Source organism: Panulirus ornatus, chromosome 23, assembly GCF_036320965.1.
Source record: "Panulirus ornatus isolate Po-2019 chromosome 23, ASM3632096v1, whole genome shotgun sequence".
NCBI classification, from domain to species: domain Eukaryota; kingdom Metazoa; phylum Arthropoda; class Malacostraca; order Decapoda; family Palinuridae; genus Panulirus; species Panulirus ornatus.
In genome coordinates this window covers 18,415,291-18,432,878 of record NC_092246.1, presented here as the reverse complement: position 1 = coordinate 18,432,878, position 17,588 = coordinate 18,415,291, and the positions used below count along the sequence as shown (strand labels likewise).

General features: G+C 41.5%; 3 protein-coding genes across 4 annotated transcripts; all 3 read left to right on the top strand.

Annotated features, from left to right (window-relative positions):
- The first annotated feature begins 3,373 nt into the window (after nt 1–3,373).
- LOC139756843 (pseudohemocyanin-1-like) lies at nt 3,374–6,322 on the top strand. Its single transcript, XM_071676670.1, has 3 exons — nt 3,374–3,503; nt 3,788–5,308; nt 5,523–6,322. The coding sequence occupies exons 1-3, from the start codon at nt 3,401–3,403 to the stop codon at nt 5,957–5,959; spliced, it is 2,061 nt and encodes a 686-aa protein (XP_071532771.1). The 5' UTR covers nt 3,374–3,400; the 3' UTR covers nt 5,960–6,322.
- Nucleotides 6,323–8,907: 2,585 nt separating this feature from the next.
- Nucleotides 8,908–11,832, top strand: LOC139756841 (pseudohemocyanin-1-like). 2 transcript variants are annotated; one of them, XM_071676667.1, is made up of 3 exons: nt 8,908–9,021; nt 9,362–10,882; nt 11,097–11,832. In XM_071676667.1, the coding sequence occupies exons 1-3, from the start codon at nt 8,919–8,921 to the stop codon at nt 11,531–11,533; spliced, it is 2,061 nt and encodes a 686-aa protein (XP_071532768.1). In that variant the 5' UTR covers nt 8,908–8,918; the 3' UTR covers nt 11,534–11,832. The 2 variants fall into 2 exon arrangements, with proteins under 2 accessions (XP_071532768.1, XP_071532769.1); XM_071676668.1 differs by having other exon boundaries at nt 8,909–9,021; nt 9,365–10,882.
- Nucleotides 11,833–14,397: 2,565 nt separating this feature from the next.
- On the top strand, nt 14,398–17,413 carry LOC139756839 (pseudohemocyanin-1-like). Its single transcript, XM_071676665.1, has 3 exons — nt 14,398–14,540; nt 14,882–16,402; nt 16,617–17,413. Exons 1-3 carry the CDS (start codon nt 14,435–14,437, stop codon nt 17,051–17,053), a joined length of 2,064 nt encoding a protein of 687 aa, XP_071532766.1. The 5' UTR covers nt 14,398–14,434; the 3' UTR covers nt 17,054–17,413.
- Nucleotides 17,414–17,588: the final 175 nt, after the last annotated feature.

Here is a 17,588-nt window from a genome sequence, read left to right as displayed (position 1 = left end):
AGAACATTATCTCGGAAAGCAAAAATGGGTATGTTTGAAGGAATAGTGGTTCCAACAATGTTGTATGGTTGCGAGGCTTGGGCTATGGATAGAGTTGTGCGCAGGAGGGTGGATGTGCTGGAAATGAGATGTTTGAGGGCAATGTGTGGTGTGAGGTGGTTTGATCGAGTAAGTAATATAAGGGTTAGAGAGATGTGTGGAAATAAAAAGAGCGTGGTTGAGAGAACAGAAGAGGGTGTTTTGAAATGGTTTGGTCACATGGAGAGAATGAGTGAGGAAAGATTGACCAAGAGGATAAATGTGTCAGAGGTTGATGGAACGAGAGAAGTGGGAGACCAAATTGGAGGTGGAAAGATGGAGTGAAAAAGATTTTGAGTGATCGGGGCCTAAACATGCAGGAGGGTGAAAGGCCTGCAAGGAATAGAGTGAATTGGAACGATGTGGTATACCGGGGTGGACGTGCTGTCAATGGATTGAACCAGGGTATGTGAAGCGTCTGGGGTAAACCATGGAAAGTTGTATGGGGCCCCTCGTGTGGAAAGGGAGCTGTGGTTTCGGTGCATCATTACATGACAGCTAGAGACTGAGTGTGAACGAATGTGGCCTTTGTTGTCTTTTCCTAGCTCTACCTCGCACACATGAGGGGGAGGGGGTTGTTATTCCATGTGTGGCGAGGTGGCGATGGGAATAAATATAGGCAGACAGTATGAATTATGTACATGTGTATATATGTATATGTCTGTGCGTGTATATATATGTGTATATTGAGATGTATAGGTATGTATATTTGCGTGTGTGGACGTGTATGTATATACATGTGTATGTGGGCGGGTTGGGCCATTCTTTCGTCTGTTTGCTTGCACTACCTCGCTAATGCGGGAGACAGCGACAAAGCAAAATAAATAAATAAATAAATATATATATATATATATATATACATATATATATGTATGTGGTCATAGGCACACATATATATATATATATATATATATATATATATATACATATATATATATATATATATATATATATATATATATATATATATATATATATATATATATATATATATATATATATATATTGGAAAGGATCACAATCTGCACGTGATCAAGATATTCCTATGAGTCCACGGGGAAAATGAAACACGAAAAGTTCCCAAGTGCACTTTCGTGTAATAATCACATCACCAGGGGAGACACAAGAGAGATATATAACAGTCAGCTGATATACATCGAAGAGACGAAGCTAGGACGCCATTTGGTAAACATGTGATAGTCCAAAACATACAACGAGCGTTCATAAACTTATCATTTTACAAATCTTATCAACAATAAAGTTATCTAATTTGTATAGACCATCACTAATATTTAGATTATAATTCTTTGTGTATTTAATAATAGAAGATTCAATGATATTTCTCTTGGTAATAGAGTTAGAGTTAATAACTGAGATGGCGTTACTCCAGTCAATACAATGATCATAGTTTTTAACATGATCAAACAAGGCATTTGAGTCTTGTCCCGTTCTTATACTATATTTATGTTGCTTAAGTCTAACAGAAAGATCCTTACCAGTCTGACCAACATAAAATTTATCACAGTTTGCACAAGGCACTTTATAGATGCAACCAAGAGAATTTTCTGGTGAATTCCTGATTAAGATATTCTTTATAGTATTATTGTTGCTAAAGGCAACATTTACATTAAAGGATTTAAGCAACATGGGAAGCAAAGTGAAATTATTATTAAAAGGGAGAATTAAAAGATTCTTGGTGTCAATGGGAGGTTTGGGCTCAACTCTATAAAATGATTTCTTTGCTAACTTAAGGGATTTATCAATGAAAGATCTAGGGTACTTAACTTAGATCCAATAGAATATATCTTCGCAAACTCATCGTCAATAAACTCTGGACTGCAAATACGTAATGCCCTAAGGAACATAGATTGAAATGATGATAATTTAACTCTGTCATGTTGAGATGAGTAATAATGGATATATGAGCATACATTGGTGGGTTTTCTATATATGATAAACTTAGACTTGTTTCCTTGTCTATGGATCATGCAATCTAACAATGGTAACATACCATTATTTTCATTTTCTACAGTAAATTTGATGGAAGGTACTAAATTGTGAAGTAAGGGGAGAAATATTTGTAAATTTTCATTTGTTGGCCAAACACAAAGAACATCATCTACATACCTGTTTTTGTTGGCGCTGGATTTTATTACTTTATGAAACTTATATCATATGAATTTCATATAAATGCTATCAAAACTATAAAAACTCGATGTTGATAGCATTTCACGTCCTCAGAGAGACTTAAGGGTCTATTGCCAACCAACAAGCAGTGTAATTGAGTCACCATATCCACTGTATATATACACTATATACACAAAAATCGGGCCACCTTATGTGCAAGGTCTAGCAAATTTAGAGAACGGGCTGTCGTATGAAAAGAGTCTGGCAAACTTATAGAACGGCTATCATATGACATTATTTGGCACACTCAAAGATTGGTCAGTCTTATGAAAATGTTGTGGGACAGTGAAATCTGCCTGTCTGATGTGAATGGGTTCTTTACTGAGAAATCGGGCCGTGCCAGACTTGGACATGGCAAACCTTTACACAGAACCCAAGTGTATCTCCGAACTTGGAAGCCGTTGCTAAGCAGGTACGGGTCTAAGCCGTTTGATGCTAATGGCCTCTGTTAGTTGAGGACGTTTCCTTATCTTACTATGTGTCTTGGGTGGAGTGTGTTGAGAGTTATCGCTATATATTAACATTTATATGTTAAGCAGTCTTAGACGTTCAGATAAGACAAACTTCTGCATTTCTGACAAAATATCTTAGCCAATAAGATATTAGTTACAGAGCCACCAATAAAGCAAAAAGAAGGAATATCCATCTTTAGAAGAAGCTGATTTGACCGCCAGGCTGATCATTTATGCTTAATCATCACTTTTTCACAGTCTTTGAGGCATTCGAAAAGATTTACTGTGCTATTCGACGTACTCAGCAATTTTCAGCTTGAAATGCAAACATTGTCTGTATTTTTATACCACTATGTACTTTCAAATCTCTGCGCGAAGGAAAATTGTGGACATATTGATCATCTCCTTAGATGCCTATTTACTTCTGTATTAAGACATCTACGAAGGTTCCTCGAGTAATGAATGTATAGAGTTGGAAATGTACCCAAGTCTAACTATAATCTATGTCACACAACGCTTGTAGGTCTGAAAACTAGATAAGGAGAGGTCATCAGTGGGTGATCTAAAACGACAGAAAGAAGTGATATAACCAGTGTTATCAGGGGTAATCCTAGACGACCCGACAGCGGTGAGGATCACCAAGGTATATAAGGCGACGCGAACCTTCCTCCGGCACCATCAGCATGAAGGTCTTGGTGTTGTTCGCTCTGGTGGCTGCGGCCGCCGCCTTGCCCGAACTCGGCTTGAAAGATCTCGCTGGTTATCAGGGAGATGAAGCAGCAGCTGGTGAGTATGATAAGTATCATCTACTGACTTATGATAAGTGGAGAACATTGTCGGACACTGTAGGTTAGTGTTTAAGACTGCTAGAATGGTTGACACCAAAAGGCTGCAACGACTTTTACAACCATACACCAAAACATATACTACGTAGAGACTGTAGTCACTTTGTGAAAATCATTGTATACCTAATCATCTGAATCTATTATTCTATACACTTCTCATGTATGTGCACTTGATATGAGAAATATTAATAAGATACTCCTAATACTCTTATTTGTATGTCTCAGGCGTGGCTTTAGCCCAGAGGCAGCGCGACATCAATTATCTACTCTACAAGGTGTTCGAGCCTCTGCGGGATGAGAGGTTGAAGACATTGGCAGACACCTTTGACCCAGAGGCTGATGTTTCCCGCTACGCTGACGGTGGAGCCGCCATTCATAAACTGATGGGAGAACTGAGGGCTGAGAGGCTCCAGAAGAAAGGACGAGTTGTGACAGCTCTCACCACCCGCGACCGTGAGGAAGCACTCATGCTCTTTGAGGTTCTCATGCAGTGCCAGGATTGGGATACTGCTGTTGCTAATGCTGCCTATTTCCGTGAGAGAATGAACGAGGGGGAGTTTATCTATGCTGGGTACGCAGCTGTCAAGCACTCTCCGCTCGGTGAGCACCTTGTGCTGCCACCCGTCTATGAGATCGTGCCACACTTCTTCATTGATTCTAGAGTCATGATGGATGCGTATAAAGCCAAGATGACTGGCACACCAGCCATGATCAAAATGGGCTTCAGAACTACCAAGAAGAATCCTGAGCAGAAAGTTGCTTACTTCGCTGAGGATATTGGTCTCAGTTCCCACTACGTAAACTGGCATATGGAATATCCCTTCTGGTGGAAAGACACCTACGGCCGTCACATTGAGCGTAAGGGTGAGATTTTCTTCTGGATACATCACCAGCTAACTAACCGCTTCGACGCCGAACGCATCTCGAACCACCTGAAAATTTCCGAGCCAATACGGGAGGATAAACCACTGAAAGAGGGATACTCTCCTCAGATTTCATACAAAAATGGTGTGGCATTCCCATCCCGTCCCGACGACGTGATGCTTGTGGATGTAGATGGTCTTCCCATGATTCGTGAGTTGGTGCAGCTTGAGAGCCGCATCCGCGATGCCATTGACCATGGATACATTATTGGCAAGGATGGGTCCATCATAGATATTAGGAATGAACGCGGTGTTGCTATCTTGGGTGATGTGATTGAGTCCTCTCTTTACAGCCCCAACCCTGAATACTACGGCTCTCTGAACAATATGGCTCACAAGGTGATTGCCCGTCAGGCTGATCCCCACGGAAAGTACGGCATGCCTCCCAATGTCATGGAGCACTACATGGGTGCTACTAGGGATCCCAGCTTCTATAAACTGCACAAGCGCATCGACAACCTCTTCAGAAAGCATAAAGATAGTCTTCCACCTTATACTAAAGAAGAACTTGTGCTCCCTGGTGTGGCCATTAGCAATGTAGCCATTGATGGTCCATTGGAGACCTACTTGGAAGACTATGAAATCATCCTTCCCAATCTTTTCGAGGATAGAGCGGAAACAGAGGTAGAAATTAGCGCAATGATGCCACGTCTGAGGCACAAAGATTTCTCCGTCAATATTGATGTTGTCAACAACAATGAGGCAGAAGTCTTGGCCACAGTGCGCATCATGGCCTGGCCACTTCGTGACGCTAACGGTGCTGAGCTTTCATTCGATGAGGGTCGTTGGCATGCTATCGAACTAGATAAGTCCTGGAAAAAACGTAAGTATAAAAGATCCTTTACTTTCAAATTGTAGAGAATGTCTTCATTTCTAAATATAATTTGTGATTATAGTAGTAAATAGAAAATGAAAATCTTTGATGTAACTGAGGGTAAAGCTATATTTGTCATGGTATATTTAATCTATGATGACATGATTGTATATTAGCTTATTCAATTAATATAACAAGATATTTCTTTTTCATTTACTAACAGTGGCCCCTGGCGAGAACCACATCGTCCGCAAGTGCACTGAGGCCTCAGTGACGGTGCCTGACGTGCCAAGCATGAAGACTCTGATGGCTATGACTGAGGAGGCCCTTGCTGGTGGCACTGAACTGCATCTTGAACAGTTCGAGAGCGCCACTGGTCTGCCCAACAGGTTGCTCATACCCAAGGGCAACGCAGCTGGTGTGGAGTTCATGCTGGTGGTGGCTGTGACCGACGGTGCTGCTGACGCAGCCATTGAAGGCCTTCCCACAATGACCAAGTATCACCATTTGGGCGTGAAGGGAGTGTCCCCTGACAGGAAGCCCCTCGGCTACCCACTGGACCGTCGCGTCCCTGACGAACGTGTCTTCCGCGAGATCCCCAACTTCAAGGAGGCCATCGTCAAGGTCTACAACTACGGTGAACATATTCACCATCACTAAGAAATATTTGGAGTTTGGCGATAAAAGTGATATGGACAAGATCTTGCTGTGAGAAATTCTGTATTAGAATTAGATGTTTATTTCTGTAAGAGATTTTGCTACCATACGAATGGCATTCACATCTTTTCAAGGATCTGTGATTGTATCGAGGAAAAAGGTGAGCATATTTTGAAGTCATTTAAGCATGTTACAAGTTAATGAAGATAGATCTTCTTACTTTGAATGTGAAATAACAGAATTCCCTTTATGATCATTAGCATCTTTAAAAGGAGTAGCTAGGGTTGAAATGAGTCAATCAGATGTTTGTGAGTATAGAAATGCTACCTTTATGCGTAATATGTCAATAAAGAACTAAAACGCAAATGATGTACGTTATCATTTCACCTAACAATCCATTTGGAGAAATTTAACAAATTGTACAATATGGTGATATCACACGCCTCTGCCGCAAACGATCCTTCACTGGGAAGCATTGACTCTCCTCTCTTCCTCCTCGTACAGACGCCTAACACTCTACGTGTATATAAATACTTTTCACTGCTTCTAGCAGCGTCCCTCCCACACCATATACTCTTAGAACCTTACAAAAAATATCTCTATCTACTCTATCATATGCTTATTCCAGATCCATAAATGCCATATTCAGTCCATTGTTTTTGCAAGTATTTCTCACAGACATTGTTCAAAGCAAACATCTAGTCCACACACTTCTGAAACCACACCACATCTGAAATCACGCTGCTCCTACCCAGTCTGATGCTCTTTACAATCTTTTACCCGCTCAAAGAATATCCTCCTATGCAACTTACCAGGTATACTGAACAAACTCATGTCTTTGTTGTTTGAACACTCACCTTCATCCCCTTTGCCTTTATATATTGGCACTATACTTGATTTCAGCCAATCATCAGGCACTTCACTATGATCTATATATACAATGAATACCCTTAGCAACTAATCAATTGCAAAGTCACCCCATCTCCTAATAAAGTGAACTGCAGTTCCTTCCATCCAACCCCACAGACTCGCTGTAGTTCATCGTCTGCAAAGCTTTCGCCACGTACTCTCTTTTCACGGAGCTACTTTCCATGACTTTCATATGGCATACTACCCGGATCAAAACATCGTATATCTGGCACTATGATCATTTTTAAAGGAAGATGACAGTTCGAGTATCTATGTAATCGAATACCCTTTGTCTGACACTAGTGAGCAGCGGGGTATCGACTAGTCATATCCCATACGCTCTCAAAACCGTCTTCTTTTTACAATATCTATCACATGAAATGTTGTTTGACCAGATGAAATGTGTTTTGTCTTATCGTCATTTTCACTCATTCTCGGAATACATGAAACGTGACGATCACACAAACACCACACATTTTCAGTTAAAAGCTTATAAATGATAAAAAGAAGAAAAAGTTTATGTTTTTGTGTTGCATATGGATATGTTATTGAAGGTAATATTTGATCTGGCGACGACTTTCCCTTAAAGTTCGTGAGTTATTGTCTAGTGGCGAGGTCTCAAAGTCGGTAGGTGAATTGGCTGGGGTACTGCCTAATGACATGAAATTCGAGAGAATCTTGTAAGATAATGAATTCTTCTGTGGTGTAGTTGAGAGGTGTCGTAAGGCCCTACTTCTCCCTGTACTATGGTGAATTAAAGAGACAATAATCTCTTACCTAACTGATATCTCTTGTGAGCAGTCTTGTAGAGCTACGTCAATGCTTTTAATGTGTTCACTAAGATAACTGTTCGTGAGATTTACGCTATGTTGCTGTTGTATTAGGAGACCGAATCTCTGTTATTCATACATTTTAACAATGTTCGGTAACAATGAGGTTGATTGAAAAGGAATTCTACGCCAAACAAGATGTGACTTAAGGAACACTGCGAAATCAAATTCATCATCCAAGGCAAAAATGATTCATACGTCGGCATAAACATTGCCATCTGTTACGATATTCATAGCGGGCATGGTGAGCAGAAGATGAATATATTCTTATAACAGTAATGAGCTGTTAACAATGTCTTTTCACCTTCTAGTAAGCAGCAGACGTCGTGAATAAACATCCACTCACTCCACAGGCACATGGTGGAATATGAAGCAGCTCATCTTAGAAAGTTTAAGGATGAATGTATACCAGTGTACACAAATGTAGTAGACCGTGTTATAGATTGTCTTTTTCAGATAACATCAGCTTTCTCAAACAGTCGAAAAATTTGGACACTGTTCCGTTGAAATATCAATTGATAGTTGATTACATCATATGCGACTGTACAATCTCCAGAAGCATTAGATCAAAAATAGGGAAGCAGTCTAGAATGAGATTTTATACAACTTTGACTTCACAGAATTAAATTGTGAAGCAAGCGAGATTTGTGTGGTAAGCATTCTTAGACGCTAGACAGAATGTCTGAGCCAATAAGATATCAATTACATAGTCACCTATAACCTATGAAGATGGCTCATTCAGATCTAAATTAGCTGATTTGACTTTCAGAATGATAAATTATATCTATCAGTATTACTCCAATTTCCTCGAAATAGTGAAAATAATTTACTGTTCCTTACGACTTAGCTCAGCAGCTTTTGGCACAAAAATGCAGATTCTATTGAATTTTACAACAATGTTTTCATGGAATTCCGTGATTGAGAGAAAATTGTGCAAGCCCAGAAACATTTGTTTAAAGGTACACTTACTGGTTTATTCAGGAATCTACGAAAGTTCCTTTTTATAATGAAATGATTGGGTTAACAGTGTACCTAAGTCTGTTGATAAGCTATGCCATACAACATCTAAAGATCTTAAAAGTAGATAAGGAGAGGTCATCTGGGTATGAAGTGAGACGACGAAAAGGGGTGACATAACTACTGTTATCATGGCAGACCCAAGATGGTGGTAAGGACCAGCGGAGTATATAAGGCGGCGCGAATGCTCCACCGGCACCATCAGCATGAAGGTCTTGGTGTTGTTCGCTCTGGTGGCTGCGGCCGCTGCCTTGCCCGAACTCGGCTTGAAAGATCTCGCTGGTTACCAGGGAGATGAAGCTGCGGCTGGTTTGTATATTTGTTAACATTCAGTGACTTACAATAACTGGAAACCACACTTGGGGATTGTAGTTTCGTAATTATGATGAATGAAATTACTGATGGCAACTGTTCGTAGCGAGTGAAGCAAGTATAAATGCTTATCATGATAAATTCATGGAACGATTATTACAACCTTTCACCAACAGAAATGCTGTGAAGAGTTTAGTCAAAATCCGTATAAATTTGTGAACTCTAATTTGCGAAGCTAGAATAGAATTAATCTCTCAACATTTTTTATGTATATTGATTTAACTTAAGAAAGAAATAGTAAGATATTCTTTTTGAAGTTTTTATATGTATGTTTCAGTAGTGGCTTTAGCCCAGAGGCAGCGCGACATCAATTATCTACTCTACAAGGTGTTCGAGCCTCTGCGGGATGAGAGGTTGAAGACATTTGCAGACACCTTTGACCCAGAGGCTGATGTTTCCCGCTACGCTGACGGTGGAGCCGCCGTTCATAAACTGATGGGAGAACTGAGGGCTGAGAGGCTTCAGAAGAAAGGACGCGTTGTGACAGCTCTCACCACACGCGACCGTGAGGAAGCACTCATGCTCTTTGAGGTTCTCATGCAGTGCCAGGACTGGGATACTGCTGTTGCTAATGCTGCCTATTTCCGTGAGAGAATGAACGAGGGAGAGTTTATTTATGCTGGGTACGCAGCTGTCAAGCACTCTCCGCTAGGTGAGCGCCTTGTGCTGCCACCCGTCTATGAGATCGTGCCACACTTCTTCATTGATTCTAGAGTCATGATGGATGCGTATAAAGCCAAGATGACTGGCACACCAGCCATGATCAAAATGGGCTTCAGAACTACCAAGAAGAATCCTGAGCAGAAAGTTGCTTACTTCGCTGAGGATATTGGTCTCAGTTCCCACTACGTAAACTGGCATATGGAATATCCCTTCTGGTGGAAAGACACCTACGGCCGTCATATTGAGCGTAAGGGTGAGATCTTCTTCTGGATACATCACCAGCTAACTAACCGCTTCGACGCCGAACGCATCTCGAACCACCTGAAAATTTCCGAGCCAATACGGGAGGATAAACCACTGAAAGAGGGATACTCTCCTCAGATTTCATACAAAAATGGTGTGGCATTCCCATCCCGCCCCGACGACGTTATGCTTGTGGATGTAGATGGTCTTCCCATGATTCGTGAGTTGGTGCAGCTTGAGAGCCGCATCCGCGATGCCATTGACCATGGATACATTATTGGCAAGGATGGGTCCATCATAGATATTAGGAATGAACGCGGTGTTGCTATCTTGGGTGATGTGATTGAGTCCTCTCTTTACAGCCCCAACCCTGAATACTACGGCTCTCTGAACAATATGGCTCACAAGGTGATTGCCCGTCAGGCTGATCCCCACGGAAAGTACGGCATGCCTCCCAATGTCATGGAGCACTACATGGGTGCTACTAGGGATCCCAGCTTCTATAAACTGCACAAGCGCATCGACAACCTCTTCAGAAATCATAAAGATAGTCTTCCACCTTATACTAAAGAAGAACTTGTGCTCCCTGGTGTGGCCATTGGCAATGTTGCCATTGATGGTCCATTGGAGACCTACTTGGAAGACTATGAAATCATCCTTCCCAATCTTTTCGAGGATAGAGCGGAAACAGAGGTAGAAATTAGCGCAATGATGCCACGTCTGAGGCACAAAGATTTCTCCGTCAATATTGATGTTGTCAACAACAATGAGGCAGAAGTCTTGGCCACAGTGCGCATCATGGCGTGGCCACTTCGTGACGCTAACGGTGCTGAGCTTTCATTCGATGAGGGTCGTTGGCATGCTATCGAACTAGACAAGTCCTGGAAAAAACGTAAGTATAAAAGATCCTTTACTCTCGAATTGTAGAGAATGTCTTCATTTCTAAATACAATTTGTGATTATAGTAGAAAATAGAAAATGAAAATCTATGATGTAACTGAGGGTAAAGCTATATTTGTCATGGTATATTTAATCTGTGATGACATGATTGTATATTAGCTTATTCAATTAATATAACAAGATATTTCTTTTTCATTTACTAACAGTGGCCCCTGGCGAGAACCACATCGTCCGCAAGTGCACTGAGGCCTCAGTGACGGTGCCTGACGTGCCAAGCATGAAGACTCTGATGGCTATGACTGAGGAGGCCCTTGCTGGTGGCACTGAACTGCATCTTGAACAGTTCGAGAGCGCCACTGGTCTGCCCAACAGGTTGCTCATACCCAAGGGCAACGCAGCTGGTGTGGAGTTCATGCTGGTGGTGGCTGTGACCGACGGTGCAGCTGACGCAGCCATTGAAGGCCTTCCCACAATGACCAAGTACCACCATTTGGGCGTGAAGGGAGTGTCCCCTGACAGGAAGCCCCTCGGCTACCCACTGGACCGTCGCGTCCCTGACGAACGTGTCTTCCGCGAGATCCCCAACTTCAAGGAGGCCATCGTCAAGGTCTACAACTACGGTGAACATATTCACCATCACTAAGAAATATTAGAGTTTAGTTCTGTAAGAGATTTTGGTACCATACGAATGGCATTCACATCTTTTCAAGGATCTGTGATTGTATCAGGGAAAAAGGTGAACATATTTTGAAGTCATTTAAGCATGTTACAAGTTAATGAAGATAGATCTTCTTACTTGGAATGTGAAATGACAGAATTCCCTTTAAGATCATTAGAATCTTTAAAAGGAGTAGCTAGGGTTGAGATGAGTCAATCAGATGTTTGTGAGTATAGAAATGCTACCTTTATGCGTACTATGTCAATAAAGAACTAAAACGCAAATGATGTACGTTATCATTTCACCTAACAATCCATTTGGAGAAATTTAATAAATTGTACAATATGGTGATATCACACGCCTCTGCCGCAGACGATCCTTCAATGGGAAGCATTGACTCTCCTCTCTTCCTCATCGTACACACGCCTAACACTCTACGTGTATATAAATACTTTTCACTGCTTCTAGCAGCGTCCCTCCCACACCATATACTCTTAGAACCTTACAAAAAATATCTCTATCTACTCTATCATATGCTTATTCCAGATCCATAAATGCCATATTCAATTCATTTGTTTTTGCAAGTATTTCTCACAGACATTGTTCAAAGCAAATATCTAGTCCACACACTTCTGAAACCACACCACATCTGAAATCACGCTGCTCCTACCCAGTCTGATGCTCTTTACAATCTTTTACCCGCTCAAAGAATATCCTCCTATGCAACTTACCAGGTATACTGAACAAACTCATGTCTTTGTTGTTTGAACACTCACCTTCATCCCCTTTGCCTTTATATATTGGCACTATACTTGATTTCAGCCAATCATCAGGGACTTCACTATGATCTATATATACAATGAATACCCTTACCAACTAATCAATTGCAAAGTCACCCCATCTCCTAATAAATTGAACTGCAGTTCCTTCCATCCAACCCCACAGACTCGCTGTAGTTCATCGTCTGCAAAGCTTTCGCCACGTACTCTCTTTTCACGGAGCTACTTTCCATGACTTTCATATGGCATACTACCCGGATCAAAACATCGTATATCTGGCACTATGATCATTTTTAAAGGAAGATGACAGTTCGAGTACTATGTAATCGAATACCCTTTGTCTGACACTAGTGAGCAGCGGGGTATCGACTAGTCATATCCCATACGCTCTCAAAACCGTCTTCTTTTTACAATATCTATCACATGAAATGTTGTTTGACCAGATGAAATGTGTTTTGTCTTATCGTCATTTTCACTCATTCTCGGAATACATGAACCGTGAAGTTCACACAAACACCACACATTTTCAGTTAAAAGCTTATAAATGATAAAAAGAAGAAAAAGTTATGTTTTTGTGTTGCATATGGATATGTTATTGAAGGTAATATTTGATCTGGCGACGACTTTCCCTTAAAGTTCGTGAGTTATTGTCTAGTGGCGAGGTCTCAAAGTCGGTAGGTGAATTGGCTGGGGTACTGCCTAATGACATGAAATTCGAGAGAATCTTGATAATGGATAAGATAATGAATTCTTCTGTGGTGTAGTTGAGAGGTGTCGTAAGACCCTACTTCTCCCTGTACTATGGTGAATTAAAGAGACAATAATCTATTACCTAACTGATATCTCTTGTGAGCAGTCTTGTAGAGCTACGTCAATGCTTTTAATGTGTTCACTAAGATAACTGTTCGTGAGATTTACGCTATGTTGCTGTTGTATTAGGAGACCTTATCTCTGTTATTCATACATTTTAACAATGTTCGGTAACAATGAGGTTGATTGAAAAGGAATTCTACGCCAAACAAGATGTGACTTAAGGAACACTGCGAAATCAAATTCATCATCCAAGGCAAAAATGATTCATACGTCGGCATAAACATTGCCATCTGTTACGATATTCATAGCGGGCATGGTGAGCAGAAGATGAATATATTCTTATAACAGTAATGAGCTGTTAACAATGTCTTTTCACCTTCTAGTAAGCAGCAGACGTCGTGAATAAACATCCACTCACTCCACAGGCACATGGTGGAATATGAAGCAGCTCATCTTAGAAAGGTTAAGGATAAATGTATACCAGTGTACACAAATGTAGTAGACCGTGTTATAGATTGTCTTTTTCAGATAACATCAGCTTTCTCAAACAGTCGAAAAATTTGGACACTGTTCCGTTGAAATATCAATTGATAGTTGATTACATCATATGCGACTGTACAATCTCCAGAAGCATTAGATCAAAAATAGGGAAGCAGTCTAGAAAGAGATTTTATACAACTTTGACTTCACAGAATTAAATTGTGAAGCAAGCGAGATTTGTGTGGTAAGCATTCTTAGACGCTAGACAGAATGTCTGAGCCAATAAGATATCAATTACATAGTCACCTATAACCTATGAAGATGGCTCATTCAGATCTAAATTAGCTGATTTGACTTTCAGAATGATAAATTATATCTATCAGTATTACTCCAATTTCCTCGAAATAGTGAAAATAATTTACTGTTCCTTACGACTTAGCTAAGCAGCTTTTGGCACAAAAATGCAGATTCTACTGAATTTTACAACAATGTTTTCATGGAATTCCGTGATTGAGAGAAAATTGTGCAAGCCCAGAAACATCTGTTTAAAGGTATACTTACTGGTTTATTCAGGAATCTACGAAAGTCCATTTTATAATGAAATGATTGGGTTAACAGTGTACCTAAGTCTGTTGATAAGCTATGTCATACAACATCTAAAGATCTTAAAACTAGATAAGGAGAGGTCATCTGGGTATGAAGTGAGACGACGAAAAGGGGTGACATAACTACTGTTATCATGGTAGACCCAAGATGGTGGTAAGGACCAGCGGAGTATATAAGGCGGCGCGAATGCTCCACCGGCACCATCAGCATGAAGGTCTTGGTGTTGTTCGCTCTGGTGGCTGCGGCCGCTGCCTTGCCCGAACTCGGCTTGAAAGATCTCGCTGGTTACCAGGGAGATGAAGCTGCTGCGGCTGGTTTGTATATTTGTTAACATTCAGTGACTTACAATAACTGGAAACCACACTAGGGGATTGTAGTTTCGTGATTCTGATGAATGAAATTACTGATGGCAACTGTTGCGTAGCGAGTGAAGCAAGTATAAATGCTGATCATGATAAATTCATGGAACGATTATTACAACCTTTCACCAACAGAAATGCTGTGAAGAGTTTAGTCAAAATCCGTATAAGTTTGTGAACTCTAATTTGCGAAGCTAGAATAAAATTAATCTCTCAACATTTTTTATGTATATTGATTTAACTTAAGAAAGAAATAGTAAGATATTCTTTTTGAAGTTTTTATATGTATGTTTCAGTAGTGGCTTTAGCCCAGAGGCAGCGCGACATCAATTATCTACTCTACAAGGTGTTCGAGCCTCTGCGGGATGAGAGGTTGAAGACATTTGCAGACACCTTTGACCCAGAGGCTGATGTTTCCCGCTACGCTGACGGTGGAGCCGCCGTTCATAAACTGATGGGAGAACTGAGGGCTGAGAGGCTTCAGAAGAAAGGACGCGTTGTGACAGCTCTCACCACACGCGACCGTGAGGAAGCACTCATGCTCTTTGAGGTTCTCATGCAGTGCCAGGACTGGGATACTGCTGTTGCTAATGCTGCCTATTTCCGTGAGAGAATGAACGAGGGAGAGTTTATTTATGCTGGGTACGCAGCTGTCAAGCACTCTCCGCTAGGTGAGCGCCTTGTGCTGCCACCCGTCTATGAGATCGTGCCACACTTCTTCATTGATTCTAGAGTCATGATGGATGCGTATAAAGCCAAGATGACTGGCACACCAGCCATGATCAAAATGGGCTTCAGAACTACCAAGAAGAATCCTGAGCAGAAAGTTGCTTACTTCGCTGAGGATATTGGTCTCAGTTCCCACTACGTAAACTGGCATATGGAATATCCCTTCTGGTGGAAAGACACCTACGGCCGTCACATTGAGCGTAAGGGTGAGATCTTCTTCTGGATACATCACCAGCTAACTAACCGCTTCGACGCCGAACGCATCTCGAACCACCTGAAAATTTCCGAGCCAATACGGGAGGATAAACCACTGAAAGAGGGATACGCTCCTCAGATTTCATACAAAAATGGTGTGGCATTCCCATCCCGTCCCGACGACGTCATGCTTGTGGATGTAGATGGTCTTCCCATGATTCGTGAGTTGGTGCAGCTTGAGAGCCGCATCCGCGATGCCATTGACCATGGATACATTATTGGCAAGGATGGGTCCATCATAGATATTAGGAATGAACGCGGTGTTGCTATCTTGGGTGATGTGATTGAGTCCTCTCTTTACAGCCCCAACCCTGAATACTACGGCTCTCTGAACAATATGGCTCACAAGGTGATTGCCCGTCAGGCTGATCCCCACGGAAAGTACGGCATGCCTCCCAATGTCATGGAGCACTACATGGGTGCTACTAGGGACCCCAGCTTCTATAAACTGCACAAGCGCATCGACAACCTCTTCAGAAAGCATAAAGATAGTCTTCCACCTTATACTAAAGAAGAACTTGTGCTCCCTGGTGTGGCCATTGGCAATGTAGCCATTGATGGTCCATTGGAGACCTACTTGGAAGACTATGAAATCATCCTTCCCAATCTTTTCGAGGATAGAGCGGAAACAGAGGTAGAAATTAGCGCAATGATGCCACGTCTGAGGCACAAAGATTTCTCCGTCAATATTGATGTTGTCAACAACAATGAGGCAGAAGTCTTGGCCACAGTGCGCATCATGGCGTGGCCACTTCGTGACGCTAACGGTGCTGAGCTTTCATTCGATGAGGGTCGTTGGCATGCTATCGAACTAGACAAGTCCTGGAAAAAACGTAAGTATAAAAGATCCTTTACTCTCGAATTGTAGAGAATGTCTTCATTTCTAAATATAATTTGTGATTATAGTAGAAAATAGAAAATGAAAATCTATGATGTAACTGAGGGTAAAGCTATATTTGTCATGGTATATTTAATCTGTGATGACATGATTGTATATTAGCTTATTCAATTAATATAACAAGATATTTCTTTTTCATTTACTAACAGTGGCCCCTGGCGAGAACCACATCGTCCGCAAGTGCACTGAGGCCTCAGTGACGGTGCCTGACGTGCCAAGCATGAAGACTCTGATGGCTATGACTGAGGAGGCCCTTGCTGGTGGCACTGAACTGCATCTTGAACAGTTCGAGAGCGCCACTGGTCTGCCCAACAGGTTGCTCATACCCAAGGGCAACGCAGCTGGTGTGGAGTTCATGCTGGTGGTGGCTGTGACCGACGGTGCAGCTGACGCAGCCATTGAAGGCCTTCCCACAATGACCAAGTACCACCATTTGGGCGTGAAGGGAGTGTCCCCTGACAGGAAGCCCCTCGGCTACCCACTGGACCGTCGCGTCCCTGACGAACGTGTCTTCCGCGAGATCCCCAACTTCAAGGAGGCCATCGTCAAGGTCTACAACTACGGTGAACATATTCACCATCACTAAGAAATATTTGGAGTTTGGCGATAAAAGTGATATGGACAAGATCTTGCTGTGAGAAATTCTGTATTAGAATTAGATGTTTATTTCTGTAAGAGATTTTGCTACCATACGAATGGCATTCACATCTTTTCAAGGATCTGTGATTGTATCGAGGAAAAAGGTGAGCATATTTTGAAGTCATTTAAGCATGTTACAAGTTAATGAAGATAGATCTTACTTGGAATGTCAAATGACAGGATTCCCTTTATGATCATTAGCATCTTTAAAAGGAGTAGCTAGGGTTGAAATGAGTCAATCAGATGTTTGTGAGTATAGAAATGCTACCTTTATGCGTAATATGTCAATAAAGAACTAAAACGCAAATGATGTACGTTATCATTTCACCTAACAATCCATTTGGAGAAATTTAACAAATTGTACAATATGGTGATATCACACGCCTCTGCCGCAAACGATCCTTCACTGGGAAGCATTGACTCTCCTCTCTTCCTCCTCGTACAGACGCCTAACACTCTACGTGTATATAAATACTTTTCAC